This window comes from Henckelia pumila, chromosome 2 (assembly GCF_033568475.1).
Source record: "Henckelia pumila isolate YLH828 chromosome 2, ASM3356847v2, whole genome shotgun sequence".
Classification (NCBI taxonomy): domain Eukaryota; kingdom Viridiplantae; phylum Streptophyta; class Magnoliopsida; order Lamiales; family Gesneriaceae; genus Henckelia; species Henckelia pumila.
The window spans coordinates 117,827,424-117,847,652 of NC_133121.1; the positions used below are offsets into that span (position 1 = coordinate 117,827,424).

A 20,229-nucleotide genomic window follows, 5' to 3' on the forward strand; every position below is an offset into this window, starting at 1 on the left:
TAAAAAAATAGCGATAATATACGATCAAATTTCAAATTTTGAACCGTACATTGGTACATTAAAAATTTTCAAATTTTGAATCAAAAATTTAAAAATTTTGAAACATCGGATAAATTTTGAACAAAAAATCATGATATAAAAAAATTTGAAACCTAAAATATTGAAACAATCAATAAAATTTTAAAATTTGAAATATCCAATCAAATATCAAATTTTGAACCGAAAATTATCATATATATACAATTAATGAGAATTTTTACACACGTACATAATTGACTGAAATTAAATTAATAATATTTCAAATATAAATTTTATTGATAAAACTTATTTTATTTAATGAATTATAAAAATTCTTAAAGACGGATCAAATTATTTATTATAATTTTGTTATTATTTGTTGTATAGCTGGTAGTTATTATTGATAACATGTATATGCTGATCACGATTCACACATGCAAATATATTAATATTATTTTGTTTAATATTATTTCAAAACCAATATATTCACATAAATATATGAGAAATAATTATGAATGTTATTATTTTTTAAAAAAATACATCAATTAAATAATAATAATAATAATAAGAAAACAATCGATAAACCTAAAATAAAAAAATTAATGAAATATTATAATCGATGCATATATTTAAAGTTATTTTATATTTTCAATGTTTTTAATTTCAATCTCAATATGAATTTGGAAAGTTTTAAAATTAATTTTATATTTGGTAGGTGAATATCTCTTACTATTATATTAAAGATGTGAGTCTCATACTAATTTTTTTGGGTAGGTTGGTATAGCCTTTTCTAATTTTTAAATAATTCCTTACTATATATTTTACAGAAAAAAAACAATGGAAAAGTAGATAATATTTATCGGTAAAATCCACATTTCAAAAAATAACTTTCCACATCCATTTTCTTTGTATATGCAGTTATTTTTTCTCTCTTCTATTATTTAGCATTATATTTCTCCTTCTTATGCAAAACAAAAAGAGAAAACCAAAACTAACTCAATTTTTGAAACACTATATCAAATATGTTTAAATTAAGCACAAACGCATTTATCACATTTTTTGTTACACACGTGTGTGCCAATGTTGCTAGTAATTAATGGAAAATTTTGCATATATATAGGCATAAAAAATTAGCAAAAATTATCATATTAAACTATAACACACAAATATATATATATATATATATATATATATATATATCATTTATGAAAACTATATGCAAGCATATATAAATGTTTTCGGTTTTGTCGTAAGTTTTTTATTATTAATTTGACATATATATACACGATATTTAAATTATTTACGATATTTTTGGTAAGATTAATTTGTATATGGACACAATAAATCAATTGAAATTAAAAAACAAACATTGATAAAAGTAGTAAATATAAATTTATTTTTACAAATTTAACCAAAAATATTATTAGTATTATTTGAACCGAATACATTATCTATAACCTTAATCATCATATTATTATTATTATTTGAACCGAAAACATTATCTATAGTTTTAACAAAATTTCATCCATAATTTTCATTTATAGTATGTATGTTTTGGCGGAAAATGCACAGAGTGTTATTTTTATGTAATTTTTGAAAAAATTAGTAAATATGAGTGTTTGAATAAATAATTAAAATACAAATAAATTAAGGCTGAATTTGATTAAATGATTTGAGATCTACCAATATAAATGTATCTTCATTGTTTAGATATCTTTAAAAAATAAAATAAAATTCATCTTGATATTTATTACACTATAATAAGCTAGTCACAATAGATTTCAAATCCTTAGAGTATTTAAATCAATTTAAATTCATTGTGGCTGGAGGGATGTTTGAAAGAGTTTATAAAATTTGTAAATTTGTTTGGAAAACTATTAGAAAATCGTTTTAAACGCTTTAAATAAGCTATTTGATATTTTTAAGATGTTTTTATAAAAAAAAATTGTTACACCATATTTTTAAAAAATATATTATTTTAATATTTTACTTTTTCAAATTATCTTTTAATATTTAAAATTTTATTATTTTCTAAGGAATTTATTTATCCAATATTTATTATTTGCTCCGTTCATCATCTCTTACTCTAGTGTTGTTTGTCGTTGATCATCGTTCCACATTGCCCTTCCGTGATCACGATTTTCCTAGCACCGAGTCCTTAGATTGAGTTGTTTGGGATATTTTTTCTCTGTCTCTGGTTATGCTAAAATTTGATTTATGAGGCGTTCAATTAAATTTTAATTTCATGTTAGATGTTAATTAATATTTGTTGTTAATTTCATGTAGGGATTGAAAATTCATGTATTGAAAGCACAATTTTTTAAAATTATTTTGTTTTAGTTTAATTTTGAATAGCTAAATTAACTATTTATAAATTGAATTTGCACATAATTGTAAGTGTGAATAGTTTGTTGTGGTTTTTTTATGAGCTAATTCATGATTACGAAAATAAAGGATAATTTTGTATAATTCAATTATATTTGACTTTTCAAATCCCTGATTTCAAATGACTCAATCCAAATACAACCTAAAAATTGATTATAAACCATACATATAGTAAAAATACAATTAGTTTTTTCAAAATTTAATTTAATTTTATCTTTATTTTAAAAATTTTAGATCATATAGTTTATCACTAATAATATCATTTTTTTAATCTCTACTATATGTGTATACTGCTTGGTAAAATAATCAGCTCTTAAAAACTAAAACTAAATTTTTTTAATTAGGAAAAATGCTATTTTATTTTTAAAAAAATCAATCGTATTTTTGTCTATATTTAAAATTTTTTGGATAAAATAATCTATCACTTATTAAATCATCTTTATTTTTTTTTGAATATCTGTAGCGTACATATATAAGTATACAGGCAAAACAACTGCATTATTAAAAGAAAAAAAATTAATTTTTGTTTGATCACGAAAAAAACTATTTGAAATTTTTTGTAAATTCAATTGTATTTTTATCTTTAATTTAAAATTTTTAGATAAAATAATCTAAAACTCTCATATTTTTTTTCTTAAATCTTCAATATTTTATTTATCTATAATTTGAAATTCAGTCATATATTTATTTGTATTTTTAAATATAATGCTAATGTCTATACTCTCTTTAGAACCAAATTTTTAGTTGGATAATGTTGGTTTATATTTTTAGCATAATTTTCTGCTCTTATGCATTGATATATAGATAGATATACAAAACAACCACATTATTTAAAAAAATTAAATTTTGTTTTATCACTATAAATAGTAATTTAATTTTTTAAAATTAAATCGTATTTTTATATATTTTTTAAAATTTTTAGATCAAATATTTTATCACTCATAATATTATTTTTTTAATCTTCAATATTATCTCTATCTATAATTTTAAATTTAATCATATCTTATTTTTAAATTTAATGATTAATGATAATATCTTTACTATTTATAGAAATTACTTTTGGGCGGAAAACTATTTTTAGCAGACTTTTATGCTTTTATATATATATATATATATATATATAGATATATAATTCATTGTTTATATTTAATATCTATATTATTTTACCAATCTACTTCTTTAATTAAATACATTAGTTGCTTTCAATAATTTTGTTACATTATTTTGAAAACCGTATTAAATAGGAATAAAATGATAAATTCGTTTTTTCAATAAATTTTTTGATCCGTGTAAAAATACGGATATAGACTTGCATATAATGTTGATAGCCTCAATTATTCTATTGCCCTACTAGTAGAAGGTATTATTGCGGTACATGTTGTAAAACAATGTGATCTTTTTCGTGGTTAACTATATTATAATCTCACGGTGAGAACAATTTTTAACCTTAATAATGTAATTTATACTTTACTTGTAAGATTCATGATTTGTACCTTGAAGGCATGCATGTAAATGAAGTTAACAGCTTTATTGCAATTAACTTTACTTTTGTTGGTTTACTTTGGGTAAGTATTTAAATTTTAGACATAATGATATGTTAATATCAATCTGACACCTCCTCTCCTTTTTTCATATTTAACATTTGCTTTACAATATTATTATATCTTCCCTTTGCCCTTGGAAATAGAGCTAGCTTCCCAATTTTTTAAGGGTTTGTTTGGTCAAGTCCAACCTCATGTAGCTTGTTGCTTTCAGATGGTTGATTCATAAATTATTTTACATATTTATTTTTTGATTATTCATAAAATTCAAAAATATCAATTTTCACAACATCAATTACCTTTAACGAGTAATATATATTCTCTCTGATTCATTTTATTCATTTTTGTTTTTGAAAAAATAAATTTAAAAATAGTCCATGATTCGATTTCGGGTTCCCCCATGATTGGCTGCGGTGTTGGCTTCCCATTATTAACCATTTATAAATAAATGAAAAGGGAAAAAAATAAAGAAACAAAACAAGCAAGAGTGAAATGTTCCCAAGTTATTGAAGAAAGTAGAAATGTGCAATGTCCTTGTTCTATAGTTGTATCAACTAAATTTACTCTATTGGTACTGTATTTACCTTTTCCAAATTTAATGAAACCTCCCAATTTATAGGCCGATTTCAATGAGGTAATTTTGATTCATAAGATGTGGACTTATCGAAGGAATTAGTAGGTTGTGTTTTTTTTTAGGTTCAATTATTAAATTATATGTACAACTTTTAAAATTTTAAAAATCACATGTCGATTTTCAATCTATGCAATTCTGGATGTATGTATAGATGGAAGATTGGTGCTTAAACTTATCAATAAAATTATCGATAAAATAATAGAAATACTATAAAATAACATCTCTCTTATAATCCTAGACGATAAACTTTATTTGTTGAACATATCATACATTTTTGCTAGATTAGAATTGGACGTTCATGCTTTTAAAAAACTCGTAGTTATATCGTATTATTATATAAATTAAATAACTAATTTTTTTAGGAAAAAAAAAAAGGAAGAAGTCACTGTTGTAAGAGCAATTATGTGGGAAACATTGAAAGAAATATGGGACCAATGTGGTACATATTCCTTTGTCACATTTATTGATTTCCATAATAAATTCTTCAATTAATTATTCGGAGCTAAGGTTTTCATTTTCCAAATAATAACAATGGAGAAATTTTTTTCTGAAAAATGATGATGACACAAAGAAGTAAACACAAAATAATAAGTTATATTTTTCCAATAAACACACGCAATATAGACTTTTTAAAATCATAATGTAACACATTCACGTTTTTTTCTGAACATAATTTTGGAGAAAGAAAAATTGATTGTGACGAATGACCAACTACCAATATAATATTGCTAGCAGTTTAAATTTCCATTGATATTGACAATTTTAAAATATTAAAATTTATTTTTATAAAATAAATTATCAACAAAATTTGTTACTTAAATCTCATAGTTTATTGTTACGTATTAATTATCTAAATTATATAGTTAAATTAAAGCTTGTCAAGCTGTTAATGGACTGTCCCTTTCTCTTTCTTTTCTCCTGTGTGTCATTATTTGTTAGCCTCGGAACTTGAAATCCCAATTAATTAAGTCATAGAATCATGAAATCTTCCCAAATTTGCTGTATAAGTTAAATTTACACAACGACTAAAAATTTAACTATACCTATAATAATCATTAACGATACTAAGTAAATTCGATATATGAAGTAATTTGTGTTGATTTGTTGGCTTTAATTAATTTACTAGTAGTTTGCAATGATTATTGTTATTGTTTATTTGTTAACAATAAATTGAATATATATATACACACACACTCACTGACTCACACACAAAATCCCTCTCTATAAATATCAAATATGTGTATATTATTACATATACAAAACAACAGCAACAAAAATCTTCAAGAAAATAGTACAAATCGAAAGACGATAAAACTAAAACAACCTACCTCCTCGTTGTGAAGATTAGGTGACGGGGTACCTTTAATTTATCATAAATTTAAATATCTATAATGAATTTTAGTCTTTAGATCATTGTTTTCTATTGTTCCCTCGAAAAAAATAAGTTTTTAAATGTCTCTCATGCAAATTGTGATAATTACAAACTCCATGAATTTTCACGACATAGTACAATCATAATTACAAGGTCCACAAAATACTCAAGAGGATCTCCCTTTTTAGGAAGGTTATCAAGTAACAATAAAAATCGTAATAAAAAAAAATAAAAATTAAACGCTGAAATGCCTTCTTCATTTTTTATTTTTTTATGATATAAGTTAAAATTTATCGTAAATCAACTGTTAATGGTGGAAAGTTCATGAAAATGGATTATATATGGAATTCGAGGTTTCTAAAAGTCCGTCGGAGCACACACGTTGTATGTGTGTAAAGTTTATGTTTTTTAGTTAAAAATGTATACAATTTAAAATTTTTAACATGTTTAAAAATATGTGAGTTTGTGGATTCATGATATTGAACATATGTTTGGATGTTTAAAAATGGTCATGTTGATTTTTAAGAAGTGTAAAATAAAATAATAATTTTTAAATATCAATTAAGGGTATTTATGTCCACACACATTTATGATCAAAAATAATTATTCTAATAAAATAGTAAGATACACGAGGTCTAAACTTAATACTCTACGACAAATATCTCGTTTGAGATCTCATTTAAACAGCTAATTTAATTCCAATTTTTTTGCATAAAAATCAAAGCTTGTTTCTTGAATGATTACTCTCTCTAACAATCTAATTCTATTTGTATAATAACAAATAAATTAAATGGGTGGATATATATGCTTGGAACTAACAAATGTTATGTTGATAAAAGTGGAATTGGTCTAGCTTTAATCAATAAGAGCGAAAGCACGTTTTCGGGTTTGAATAATTATGTCAAACTCATTATTGTATTTGCACGAAGGTTTAGAAATATACTGCGTACGAAATGAAATCAATCCATATTTAAGGTAACATGGAGAATTATTTTTTTAATTGCATGCGAATATAAGTTTGGTGGTCAAACATCACGATGAACCAAAATATATTGACCAGAATGCTTTGTTATTGGAATAACAATACCAACAACAACAACTAATAATAATAAAATGTTTTTTTTGGGTCAAAATAATAGTTCAAGTTGTGTAAAATTTTAAGCCTAGTATATAGTAGAAACAAACATTTTGAAAGTGTGTGAAAAATATAACTAAATTCAAAATACTTATAAAATTCAAAACAAATATTAAGTGATGACGAAACAATAATTTATGACTATTTAATTTCTACTATCTATTTGGTGTTTTTTTTTTTTTTTTTACAGATATAAAACAAAGTCATTAAATGTTGGAAAATGAATGTCATTGTTTAGGCTTTTCGGTAAGAAACTTGATATGGAGGCTCTTGTTTTAGCTTATTGTTTGATTAATATATAAGAAAAAAAAATTCATGCCCTATTTGGAAGATATGAATTTTATTGATTTTTAAAAAACATTATGCATAAGATTTGTTTAATTTAAAAATTGTACTTATCATCTTTTCAGTTGAATTTATTAATCACTCACACATTTACAACTAATCGTGGTTCGGATGAAAACCATATATTTCTATATTTGTCAGAATTTGCCAATCTCTCAAGAAGGATCTGCCAAATTATCCCAAAATGAATAGAATAGGGGACACAAATCAGTTAAATGGTTAATCATATTTTGATTTGGCTACCTAATGTATGATTGATTATCCATTATATTTCATCATATGACCAACTGATGATTAAACATCGTGGAATCACACTTTTTTTCTTGTACTTGATCGAGTATTTTGCGAATTTAGTATTCGATAGACGACACATTACACTAACCATTCACGTTGAGTGAAAAAAAAGGTGCATTATTCTTTCCTTAATTCAATCAATAAAATTATATTTTTTTTAAAAAATTCAATCAATAAATTTCATTTTAAAAAATATATAAAAAGCGCCTTTTTAGGCATATTTTGTTGATCTCATTTGTTAAGTTTTTAAACTTTAATCGCAAGTACTCGTCCAGGGGAAATATATATACCTCATCAGCTTGCCTATCACAGGACTTTACAATTTTCGTGATTGAGAAACAATAATAAGAATTAATTAACTGGTAGGTTAGAAAGTGAAGTAAAGTCTTATGTCCGATGATCTCACTTATAATTATTTGTAAGACGGGTCGACATCATCCATATATAAACTGAAAAATAATATTTTTAACACAAAAATTAATATCGAGAGACCAATCATACAAAATTAATCCGCGAGACTGTATCACAAAATTTTTGTTTAGTAAGAAAATAATACTGTAATACAAACACATACATACTAGGAATAAGTATTTTCTATATATTTTGTTTTTTTAAGTGTAGTATTTTATTTATTGCAGAATTTGTAACTTCTATAAATGTTATTTATATTAAAAAGGGGATAATTTACGCGATGTTTGATATCCAAGTTAGAGTTGCTACTTACTAGTATCCACATTAATGAATAGTATATATACTTTATCTCTTGAGAAAAAATTGTTATATATGAATTGAATATTTATCGAAAAACGAGTTACCTGCTAACTTTAACTCGGCCCTAAATGTTACCATCACAATAAATTCACCAACAAATGGAAATGGACTCAAAATCTACAATTTGACTAAACAAAAAGAGAGACATATCTTCTATTGTTGTAAGACACGTTTTTTTCCCGGGCCGCAAAGCCCAACACGCTTTTTAGGGCTTCATCACGACCCAAATCCGAATCTCTTACCCACCCGTAATATATAAAGGCACAGTACATGTGCATCCCCCAGAAACCCTAGCAGAAGCTCCTGATTCATCCCTTTGCAAATTATAAGTGATTTGTTTTAGGTTTAAAAGTTGTTTCTTTTCGGCATAATCGTATTGATTCCTCGCGAAAAATTGTGGCTTTTGTTCTATTTGTTTAAATTTTTTGCACCAATTAGCCCTGCGCAATTTTGAGTTAGCAGTTGCGAAGAAAATTCGATAAAGGTTTATTCGGTGCTAAAAACTCGATCTTTTGGGAAAATATTAGGTTGGGTTCGTATTAGAATGTTGATTCAACCTTGTTTTGCCAAAAGAAATCCCTAAAAAACGAAGATTTCGGTGAAATTGTTGGTTGTAGAAGGGTAAATCAAAATGATGAGAATCAGCTGTCTGAATTCCAATGTGGAATTTTAAAATCTGACTATGGTCTTCAAAGTTCTCTGATTGATTTGCTGCTTAATTTGTTGTATCTCTGAATTGTTTTCTGTTACTCGGTTTGATGTATTTTATGGTATCCAATAACCTCTGAAAAAAATGGAATAAACTTCTATGCTTTTTTTTTAATAAAAAAACGAGGGCTTTTCACGGATATATAGTGACTAGGTAAACCTTGTCCAATTCTTGGATCTGCTTGGAAACGAAGTTGCAAACGGCATCAAATTGTATATATTTTTAACTATTGATGTTAGTTTAACTAGTTAAGTGTTCCTGATTGCATGCATTTTTTAGCTATTTCCAGATGTATGTTAAATCGTGATCTTTTGATTGAACTCGTGGAGGTGTGAGGATTCTTGCTTGCATTTGATGCATTTACGTCTTTGTTGTCCATTTTTGGATAACCAAAAGTGAAATTAGGCTCCATCTTTTTTATATGAGATATATGATTTCTTATTCCTATGTCAATACCGGTTTGTTTTGGTTAGTGCCCTGCAACTTGCAAGATGCTATTTTGTTGTGGTTGGGACATGTGAATCCTTGTGATATTTTAGTTGAGGGAAACTGACCAAAGAGCAAAAGCAAAATGATGAAATAGTATCATCTGAATTTCATGTGTTGAATTAGATGTATACATGGTCTTCAATGTTCTCTGATTGCTTTGCCGGTTGGTCCTCATCTGTTATGGGGCTCTTTGGAATTGTAGACATTGAAGTGAACCTTTGGAAAATTTGGGATTCTCAAGTGTAGCTAAATAATTATTTGCTATTTTTGCAACACAGTACTCAGATTCATTTGAAACTTTTGTTATTTTTAAACTGCCACACTATTGCCTTAATCTCAGTTGTGTTTCATCTTTTTCTACACCAACGGTATAATACATTTTTTTCTTTGTACTTGGTTTGGTGTGTGTGCATCAGATTAGTTGGTTGCTATTTATTATGTCATTTGGTATGTTTTTGGATTAAATTTGATACATGGCTTTGAACTGAGAAGCCGTGCAGGAAGTCTAATGGAGGATGGTGAAGCCCTGTTGGTTTTATAAATTCTTGGTGATTAATTCATAATTTGTGACACCAGCACTTTGTTTCATATTAAGATTGATTCACTCTATTGAGCCATTTTCCATGTAGATATAAAACTTCGAACATCTTTTCACTGATGTGTTTTGAATAGCAAATGTCTATCATCACGGCACTCAAAGTAATGCTCATAGAATTTATCACGGCTTACTTTTATTCATGTTGTCTTTTTAAAAAATATAACTACTGTATCAGCATTAAAAAAAAACCAAAAATAGAGCAGGTTTCGTGTGAGATAGGTTGATCCGTTATATAATTGGAATGCAAAATAATACTTTTGACCTAAACAGTTCTATTTTACATGGTTTGTGAGAAGGTTTCATATGGATTTTCTTGCTAGAAAAAAATAGTTTATACTGATTCGGTTGTTTCGGAGGAGAAAATTATCCATTTATGGTCATGGAACAAAATTTATGTTGATCGCCGAAGCTATGCATCTTAATCTAAGAGGCAAGAGGAACCCATTTTTCAATTTTTAATTTGTGTTTGATACGGTAGGTTTCAAAATTCCTATCTAAACTTATTTTTAGAAGTTAATTTGGTAAAAAATAAAAACAAAATATTGCCCAAATAACCGAATGGATTGACTGGCTAGTATGAATGGCAAGTGAACTACCATTGCGGTTTAAAACACACTCTAATTTGATTATTTGTTGACAGAATTTAACTTTAATTTGTTAAAAAGTGGTCCATGAATCCAAAAGTATCCTAATAAATTTGGAAATTTGATGCTCCCTGAAACACTAAACAACAAATGAATGAGCATTTAAATTAAACTCTCATGAGTTATTTGATCGCTATATATTCACAACAGATAAACTCGAAATCTCCATTCCACCAGCGCTAACTCTGCTTCGATGACCATCAACAAAGTTCTTTTCATATTGGCGTTAGCTTCCATGGCTATGATATCAGGTACGTCATCAGGTATTTTAAAAGTTAAAACATTTGGGCTTCAAAAATTTTTCCTAAAAAATTAATGATTGGACATATATAACTAGGTGTCCACGCACTAAATTAATGGCAAAGATTTCATAAGTTTTGGCAACTAATAGCGTTTAGAATTTAGATAATTATCTTGATTTGTGATCATGCTTATGTGTGTCATTGTAACGAAAGAGAATAATTTTTTTTTCCCAAGACGATGTTACATATTTATATCTTTGAAATAATTGATTTGATATATATTTAAATTGAAAAATATTTTTTCTTAAGTTGAGTGTGATGAAATCATGGTCAAAATAACTCCATACATTTTGCATAAAAATAATTAAAGGGCCAAATTGGCAAAGATATTTTCCGATATCTCGTCACTTGACTTGTTATCTTGGTCACCCCATTAAAGCATAAACTATCCAAATTCTTGAACGGTCAGGTTTCATTTGAAGAATGGGAAGTTCTCTCAGGCCATTGCCAGCGGTTGGCTTCGCAAGCCAGTCGCGGATACACAATAAAGCTGTAAGGAAACCTCATAATTCCATGTTGAATGCAACAGCTTCGGCTAAACATCTGTACTTTAATCGTGACGGTTCAGCCACGAGAAAACTCCTGGTAATTACTGCATTGCCATTGCTTAATTTTGAACGCGCTATCAAGATTTTCATTTTCAGTTTAAGGTTGAAAAAATATCAACTTTACATGTAATTGTTGGGGAAATGTGAAATAAAAATTCTGGGTTCGTCCGTGTTACGCTCGACAATTCCCTGCTCTGTGCGTGGCCGGGAGAGAGGTATTAAAAGGAGGTCGGCCAGTTTCTTGATTTTTGCAAACATTAACATTGTATGAAATTCATAGAAATAATGTAGCATAAAATGTTTTTGGTAATCCTCAACTTTTAGCACTTTATTTTGTCAGCTCCAGTTTGGCTGACAACGGTTTGTTGTGTAGGCAGGGGTGGATAAAGTGGCAGAGCTGATTGGGGTAACAATGGGTCCAAAGGGAAGGAATGTTGTGCTGCAGAACAAGTATGGACCTCCAAAGATAGTCAATGATGGTGAAACTGTTCTTAAAGAGGTACTGCATCCTTGGATTCTATCCTTTTCCGGTTAGAGCTTTAGCATGCTTAAATTGGTTTTATGGACCAACGAAAGTATGATTTTGTAGAGCATGATGTAAAAAATTTGATGATAATGGTTTGATGTCTTTTAAGAATTATGTTTTATTTAAGTATTCTTTCTTCTTGTGCGGGTATAAACTTGCACTTTGATTCAGTTGTAATGGTTAGTATATCCTCGGCTACAATTTAATGACCTTTCTCCGTTTTAATTGTCGCATTTAGATTAATGCTTTTCTTTCTCTCTTAAATATATTATGGTTACTAGTAAAGATTGAGCTGGAGGATCCTCTAGAGAATGTTGGTGTAAAACTGGTGAGACAAGCTGGAGCTAGAACAAATGATCTTGCTGGCGATGGCTGCACTACATCTATCGTGCTTGCTCGGGGTCTTATTGCGGAAGGTGTGAAGGTACAACATTGAGAGTTCGACCATATAATACCTAATAACCTTTCCACTCAAGTTATGAAAGCCTTGTAAAACTAATATATGACCATTTATAGGTTATTGCAGCTGGTATGAACCCAGTTCAAATCTCACGAGGAATTGAGAAAACGGCTAGAGCCCTCATACCTGAACTCAAATTGATGTCCAAAGAGGTATCAAGCATTAAGGATCACTATTCGTTTTTCCAACTTATTTTGTAATAACAAGAAACCCAATCTGTACTAATTACTTAGCAAAGCGATTTTCAAACATAACGTTTCCCCAATATTTCAGGTTGAGGATCATGAACTAGCTGATGTTGCTGCTGTTAGTGCAGGAAATGATTATACATTGGGAAATATGATTTCTAATGCTCTTCAACAAGTAGGAAGAAGCGGGGTTGTAACAATAGAGAAAGGAAATTATGCTGAAAATAATCTAGAAATTGTTGAAGGAATGCAGTTTGATCGAGGATACCTATCTCCTTATTTTGTCACTGACCGGCAGAAGATGGCTGTGGAATTTAGCGATTGCAAAGTAAAAATCTTTTTTCCGTCTCCCTCTTTATTTTTTTAAAGTAATGAGTGTGGGATCTAATATACGTGGATGCAGTTGCTTTTGGTTGACAGAAAGATTGTACATCCAAGAGAGTTGTTTAAGATATTGGATAATGCCGTCAAAGAAAAATACCCAATTGTCATAGTAGCAGAGGGAATCGAGCAAGAAGCTCTGGCACCTGTAATTCGAAACAAACTGAGGGGAGCTTTGAAGGTAGCTGCCATTAAAGCTCCAGCCTTTGGCGAGCGGAAGAGCCATTATCTGGATGATATTGCTATCTTGACTGGAGGTATTGCGACGAGTATATTTAATATTTTGATTCAACAGAGAATCAATCTTTAAGATCGAAGTGTTGCACACTTAACTTTCATGTGCATCTCAATTGGGCCTGTACAGGAACGGTAATCAGGGATGAAATGGGATTGACCCTTGAAAATGCACATAAAGATATGTTGGGGTCTGCTTCTAAAGTCGTAATAACAAAAGACTCTACGTTAATAGTGACGGACGGAAGCACTCAAGATGCTGTTAAAGAGAGAGTTTCTCAGATTCAAAGGCTTGTTGAGGTGTCACAGCTATAATTTTACTTTCTTAAATCCATTAATCAAACGACCCACACATTCTTTCAAGAAATCCTAAAAATTGCCCTACTTTATTATACTTCTCTGATTTCATGAATCTTGACATACGGATAACCTTAAATTTAAAGTTTATGGTTAAGAGCTAAGGCTTCCTTTTACAGAATACCGTGGAAAAATTTCAAAAGAAAATATTGAGTGAAAGGATAGCGAGGTTATCAGGCGGTATAGCAATTCTTCAGGTGGGAGCACAAACTGTTGTCGAATTAAAGGATAAACAACTTAGAGTTGAAGATGCTCTAAATGCAACTAAGGTAGCTAGCTACTTATTCTTAATCTCTTCGTGAATATCAAGTAGCTGTTCTGTTACTAAAAGTCTGCATCTCTTTTCACTAGGCGGCAATTGAGGAAGGAGTAGTAGTTGGCGGTGGTTGTTGCCTGCTAAGGCTGTCTACAAAAATCGACAGTATTAGAGAACACTTGGACAATGAAGAGCAAAAAGTAATTTTTTTCCTTATATTCACGAATTTGATTTTGTTTTTAAACAAAATAATCATATAAGCTTATTACTTGTTTGGATTTTCCATCAAAATATATATCTATATTATTATGTACTTCTTTATTTCCTTGGTTGGATTTTCTGGCAAAATATATTTTATTTTGCGTGCTTAGTCTTTGTTCATGACCTGGTGTCACTGGCCTGATAATATGTGTGCAGATAGGAGCAGATATAGTAAAAAGAGCTTTGACATACCCTGCGAGGCAGATCGCAAAAAACGCTGGTGTAAATGGGAATACTGTCATTGAGAAGGTCTCTCCACTTCACTCTATTATAAGTCTGCTATTCATGAAATAAAATTTTCTTTAGTTTGAACCGATGAAAAAATAAAATTCATTATGTAACATTTTAGAAGTTTCGGGTGCAGATTCTATCATCAGGTGACTTAAGTTATGGATATAATGCTGCAAATGGCAGATATGAGGACTTGATGGCTGCTGGGATCTTGGATCCTACTAAGGTGAAACTGAGATTTTTGTTTTTCCTTTCAAATATCACTTAGAGCCGACCCGTGGGGATCTTTCGTATGGCAAAACAGGTTGTTCGTTGTTGCTTGGAGCATGCATCCTCTGTGGCCAAGACATTTTTGACATCCGATGCAGTTGTCGTTGAAATCAAGGATCCAGTTTCCAAACGTACCATAAAACCAATGCCAACATCAGGTAACAGACATGTTTCATTTCTGCATCATTTGATTTTAGTTAAAGAGATGTTTGATTATCATGTGTCGCGGATGAGTTCAAGCTTTCTTGATCATTTAGGCGTCGGACCGGTTGGCATTGAGCATGTTTTAAGGGGGGGATGATGGAGCTTCATTTTCGTGGTCGCCTTTCACAATGTGATGCTGCTGATCTTTGAAGAAAGGATTTTTGATATATCTTGTGCAGCAGTTGCATTAGTATTATTGTGAATGGTGGCCTATATGATCAAATTTTAACTCCTTTGATCTGGTCTACCATAGAATATAATTGGGACGATAAGAGGTAATCTTTTCGAATTTGTTCAAATTTTTATTTTTATTTTTATTTTTATTTTTATAAAATTTATATTTGCATTCAATCAAGATAATTTATCAGCACAAAATGTCGCATATACAGTAATACTGATATAAGTGAATAATTCAGAATGTAATCAGAAAGTATTATTTTAGTAATGTGATGCAAACCCCAAGACGAAGAGAAGGATATAGGGATAAATATATGTTTTTAATAGTTCGAAAAATGACTCAAACAATTTTTTTGATTTATGGCCTTTTTTCAAAAAAAATTTGCAAAATGACCTTCAAATATAAAGGAAATACAAATACTAAATAATAAGAAAAAATTGAGAAGATTATATTTTAAAATCATGTCAAATTAAGGTTATTTAGTTATATAATTTGTTATAAATATTATTTATTTATTTTTTATTCAGGTAGCAAGCTGTACATATATTAAGATTAAGGATGTATTCTGGAGAATTAATGTTAAATTACAATAAAAGATAGCTAAAAAAAACCTCATTAATTTTTAAATAGTTTTTTTTTTTTTAAGAATACAAACTATTCATTAATTGTTAAATAGTTGATCATTTGCGTTACCATATAATCAAAAAATAAAACACATTCACTCTATTTTTTATATCAAAAAATAAATATTAATTTTTTATAATGTAATTGATAAAAAAAAAAACTTATTTTTGTTTAGACACCAAAAAAAATTATTTTTTAAAATATATTAAATTAAATATTATTTTGTTTAATTTTATAACTTTTATCTTGAAACTCTATTACGTTTAAACTTATAGTTATAAAACTTTTAAATAAAATTATCGAGGAAAAAAAAAAAGAATTGAAAGGAATATTAAATTATTTTTAATAATTTATTAGCAGTTTCCCCTTAAATCTATATCAAACTTGGCGGAACCTCGTTTTTTTTTTAATTTTTTTTTCCCAAAAAAAGGCCAAAAATAATAAAAGGGAAAAAACGTAAAAATGTTTGATATTCGGAGCTCACACAATTTGGTTGGACCGCGAGAACTGCGGCATTGTCAGCTACCTGGCTATGTGTCGACCTTCCCAAGACCAAATCTTTCCCTCGCAGAAACCCAATTCCTCATCCTCATCTATATAATGTATCTCCACCGGTTTGGATTTTCGTACTACAAGATTTCTTAAACCAGCCCAAATAATAGATTTGATTCAAGAAAGTCGGGGCGAAATGGTTTTCTTGGTGATGGGATTCAGTGTGCAATGCGTGCTGGACTTTATGGTGGCTGGAGTTTCTCTGATGATTGGCTTGGGTTTATTCGCATTCATCGCTTCGATTCTTTGCTCTGCTGCTTTCATTCAAAACGCCAAAGAGATTTCTTGATGATCAAGACCATGAGTTTGAGTGAGTAATGACGTTGGATGTTTCTCTCTTTTCATTCTGTTTGATTTAAATTATAAATTCATATGAATTTTTCAATTTGTGGGTCTTGTTTACTTTATCCCAATTTGACTTTGGCCTTTACCGTTGTCACTTGTTCTTTTTTCTTCTTTTTTTTTTTTCCTACCGACCTCCTTTCGTTATATTTGCCAATTTCGGTCAGTGCAACTTATGTTGCCTGATTTACAGGTGTTTCAAGAGAAGAAAAATAGCCTAAATATGTGAACTCTGTAGTTCTTTATTATCATAATTTTGAGTTATGAAGCAAAATTTTGGAAGATATGTAAAATTTACAAGTTTCCTGTAGTAGTTTGAATCTAAGTATGTATGTAGCAGACATGGATACCAACATATTTTCAGAAAAATAATTCACAAATTTGAATTTCAATGGAAGTGGATGCAACTTGGAGCTCTTGGAGAGGTTGTTATTTGGCCTTAGGGGATGTTAATGTAGTTACCCTACTTCGATGTTTCTGCTGCTGTGTGCTGTTTGGTATGCTTCATTGGTATCACATAACAATTGATACCATCACCTCGATTAATTACCACCAGAAACATTTTCTCGATTCTCTCTTGAAGCATATAACTTATAAGTGAATGTATTTTCTTTGTGCTTTCTGGTATTCCTTGTTAACATTGGGAATTACTTGCATTCAGATATGTTTGCATAGTATCTTGTAAATAACCGCAGTCTCTAGAAATGCTTTCTGCTAAAACTATAAGTTGGAAATAGAACACATAAACAGGAATTGGTATATACCTGTTAAGAGCAGAAGTAATATAGCTGTGACCAGATCTATACTCGACTATGAGTGTAATATTGTCATCAACACGAATTAATTCAGATTTAGGCTAAAACGGCAGCTATATTTATGTTTTAAACAATAAAAATCATTAATGTTAGTGTTAAGTTTCAGATACTTTCTACATAGATATAATTTGATATCATAATATATTTGGTCAAGAACTAGCTCTATTATTTCATTGAAGTGGGCATTTAACATGACCTCTACTAGGCGTTGCTCTATGATTTAGATCAGTAAAATGGATCATTTGCATTTACGATTTAGAGTAAAGTGGATCATTTGCATTTACGCCTTCATGTTAGGAAAACGTTAGGAAAAATGATCTGTGTGTTTCTTTTCAAGAATGAATACTGTTCATCAAACCGAGGAAAATACTATTATGAGCAAGAAATGGAAAAAAGAAAAGAAATGCATTCACAGGAACCCTTTTGGCCAATGCCATTCGTCTGCGACTATTGATAGACCGTCTCTTTCTTTCTATTTGTTATGGCAATGATTTCTGAAAGAATTTGCAGGTTAGAAATTTATGGAGTTGCTTCATATGCGTTCTGCTAGGATTTAGCTTCTTCTGTATTGGCTTCTTGAGAATAAAATGGTTGTCCTCGTTGAGATGACTTGTTATTTGGAGATTGCACAAGGCGTGAGCTGCCCAGATAATATTTGTGCTGTTAGGAGATTTTGCATTTTATCATGTTGTTTGATTTTGGTTCCAAGCACCAATGATACAATAAATATGTAAGAGTACATGTCTTGCTTGCATCTATGCGTACAATTCCTTTCTTTTTTCATTTTTTACAACAAAAAGTCAAAAACCATTTACGCTTGGTTATCAAACTCCCATCTTATTGAACAAAACAAACAAGAAAAAGTATAATGGACCTCCCACCAGAAAAATAACAAAAAATTAACACTGCCACTGCACTACTAGCACAAGGAAGACCAATTCTACTGGTTTTTTTTTATTTTTTATTTCTTTAACTCGAAATATTTGAATGCGGAATCCATGGAAACTTTTGTCCATAATGGTCCAGACAGGCAATTCATTGGCCATCGTATTTCCTTAAAAATAAATAAGAATCTTACCAGCTGTAAAGAATGAATCAAAGGATTCTGTTATTTTGCTGTAGGGAAGTACAATCATACAGCCGTATAATCCTCTGATGCATTGATGTCCGATGCGACTTTTGATATTAGTAACATGTCATCATGGAATTATATGAACATAAAGCTAAGCTACGAGTAAAGATGTACAGAAAGATGTAATATCAATTGTAACAAAAATTTCAGAAAATTGTTGTGTAGATCATCATATCCATAGCAGGTAGTTTAGAAAGAAGAATCGGCCTGACTGGATATGCCACACAAGCCTGTTTAAATTAACTTCACAAACTAGAGGGAGTTTTGCTTATTTTTTTTGGGAAAAATAAAGGTCCTCTTTTCGAGCCAGTACTCTTGCACAAAGGTTCCTAAATTGCTGATCTTTTGGCCCTCAAATCGCATGAAATATGAACCATGAACTGCAAAAATTTATGTACCAACCTTGTCAAACAAGATCAATCCCCAAGTATAATCTTCTGATGCAACATAAGCATCATCTATTATTTTTTCTCTGATAGTTTTCCACTGTTTCCTTTAGTTTCAGTCTTCTTCTCCTCTTCAACCTTTATCTTCTCACCAATTTTCTTCTCCTCCTCCTCCTGTTTATGACTCTTTTCACCACCATTTCTTTCGTTTTTCTTCACTGCATTGATCAAACGTCTTCGATCGCTAGGTCCGGAGGAGGCATCAGAAGCCATGGAGTCATCCGTATCCATATTTTCAGCATCATCTTCTGATTCGTGCTGATTTACTTGTTCATCCATGCTGGAACTACATTCATCGTCTTCATCTTGGGTGGGATCGTCTTCTTTGTCCGGTGAAGAAGCTATGTATGCGGTCCATCCGGATTCATTGCTGCTGCATTCTTCAGTGCCTTGAACAATATCAGAACAACTCCTGTTAAAAAGAAAAAAAGAAAGTTTACAATAATAATATCTTTCAAGAAAGCATGAATTACTCATTTGCTGCTATGCAATCTGCAAAATTTGCAAGCTTCTTTGAAGAGATATAATTCAAATGCCCTTTTCATCTATTTGATTCCTTCATGCATAGAAAAGCATTCATTATTAAAGAGAAATCACTCCACAGCTGTAACTGCACAATAATTTACATGTGAGAACCAAGCAAGCAGACATTGAATCCTTCTTTCTTTTACTTACTCCACTCTCTGCTTCATAAATATATAGCTGGTTTCGAAATGGGAAAATACAGAGAAGGCCCACGCCACAAAACGACAAAAGAATGTAGAAGGATCAATGATTTCAAATAGCTAGAGGAGACCTTGTTCAGAGCTCATTTAAATATGCATAGCTTTAATTCTCTGTCATGTCATCAGCTAATAGCAGCCCCTTCATGTGAATCATGCAGTGAATCCAACTGTGTTTTTGGCATTTTGTATGGGGTTAAATTGGGTGAGAGAATTGGTATGTCATATGGTCATTTTGTGACACAACCTGCTGTCTTTCTTCTTA

General features: G+C 29.7%; 3 protein-coding genes and 2 non-coding genes across 8 annotated transcripts; 4 read left to right on the forward strand and 1 right to left on the reverse strand.

Annotated features, from left to right (window-relative positions):
* The first annotated feature begins 8,796 nt into the window (after positions 1 to 8,796).
* Positions 8,797 to 15,678, forward strand: LOC140882319 (ruBisCO large subunit-binding protein subunit beta, chloroplastic-like). 2 transcript variants are annotated; one of them, XM_073288257.1, is made up of 15 exons: positions 8,797 to 10,765; positions 11,086 to 11,186; positions 11,647 to 11,822; positions 12,159 to 12,284; positions 12,598 to 12,735; positions 12,828 to 12,923; positions 13,045 to 13,287; positions 13,363 to 13,597; positions 13,705 to 13,874; positions 14,051 to 14,200; positions 14,283 to 14,387; positions 14,605 to 14,697; positions 14,813 to 14,905; positions 14,984 to 15,107; positions 15,207 to 15,678. In XM_073288257.1, exons 3-15 carry the CDS (start codon positions 11,661 to 11,663, stop codon positions 15,248 to 15,250), a joined length of 1,779 nt encoding a protein of 592 aa, XP_073144358.1. In that variant the 5' UTR covers positions 8,797 to 10,765; positions 11,086 to 11,186; positions 11,647 to 11,660; the 3' UTR covers positions 15,251 to 15,678. The 2 variants fall into 2 exon arrangements, with proteins under 2 accessions (XP_073144358.1, XP_073144359.1); XM_073288258.1 differs by lacking the exons at positions 8,797 to 10,765; positions 11,086 to 11,186 and having other exon boundaries at positions 11,602 to 11,822; positions 15,207 to 15,677.
* LOC140885982 (small nucleolar RNA R160) lies at positions 9,121 to 9,203 on the forward strand. The gene has a single exon (XR_012151392.1). It is a non-coding gene; the product is annotated as a small nucleolar RNA R160 (small nucleolar RNA).
* On the forward strand, positions 9,770 to 9,850 carry LOC140885981 (small nucleolar RNA R160). Its single transcript, XR_012151391.1, has one exon. It is a non-coding gene; the product is annotated as a small nucleolar RNA R160 (small nucleolar RNA).
* A 673-nt stretch (positions 15,679 to 16,351) lies between the features above and the next one.
* LOC140882324 (uncharacterized) lies at positions 16,352 to 18,445 on the forward strand. 2 transcript variants are annotated; one of them, XM_073288265.1, is made up of 2 exons: positions 16,352 to 16,817; positions 18,215 to 18,445. In XM_073288265.1, the coding sequence occupies exon 1, from the start codon at positions 16,644 to 16,646 to the stop codon at positions 16,794 to 16,796; it is 153 nt and encodes a 50-aa protein (XP_073144366.1). In that variant the 5' UTR covers positions 16,352 to 16,643; the 3' UTR covers positions 16,797 to 16,817; positions 18,215 to 18,445. The 2 variants fall into 2 exon arrangements, with proteins under 2 accessions (XP_073144366.1, XP_073144364.1); XM_073288263.1 differs by having other exon boundaries at positions 16,374 to 16,817; positions 18,175 to 18,444.
* Positions 18,446 to 18,863: 418 nt separating this feature from the next.
* Positions 18,864 to 19,998, reverse strand: LOC140882323 (protein SOB FIVE-LIKE 4-like). Of its 2 annotated transcripts, XM_073288262.1 has the most exons (3): positions 19,918 to 19,998; positions 19,716 to 19,798; positions 18,864 to 19,631 (listed from the first exon to the last, which is right to left on the reverse strand). In XM_073288262.1, the coding sequence occupies exons 2-3, from the start codon at positions 19,717 to 19,719 to the stop codon at positions 19,258 to 19,260; spliced, it is 378 nt and encodes a 125-aa protein (XP_073144363.1). In that variant the 5' UTR covers positions 19,720 to 19,798; positions 19,918 to 19,998; the 3' UTR covers positions 18,864 to 19,257. The 2 variants fall into 2 exon arrangements, with proteins under 2 accessions (XP_073144363.1, XP_073144362.1); XM_073288261.1 differs by lacking the exon at positions 19,918 to 19,998 and having other exon boundaries at positions 19,716 to 19,908.
* Positions 19,999 to 20,229: the final 231 nt, after the last annotated feature.

Bases quoted from the DNA above. Each gene is read 5' to 3' on its own strand.
- LOC140882319 (XM_073288257.1), top strand. From the start codon at position 11,661: ATGGGAAGTTCTCTCAGGCCATTGCCAGCGGTTGGCTTCGCAAGCCAG. The intron at 13,875-14,050 runs GTGTCACAGCTA...TTCCTTTTACAG, and splicing joins AGATTCAAAGGCTTGTTGAG to AATACCGTGGAAAAATTTCA. The intron at 14,698-14,812 runs GTCTCTCCACTT...TTTCGGGTGCAG, and splicing joins GGAATACTGTCATTGAGAAG to ATTCTATCATCAGGTGACTT.
- LOC140882324 (XM_073288265.1), top strand. From the start codon at position 16,644: ATGGTTTTCTTGGTGATGGGATTCAGTGTGCAATGCGTGCTGGACTTT.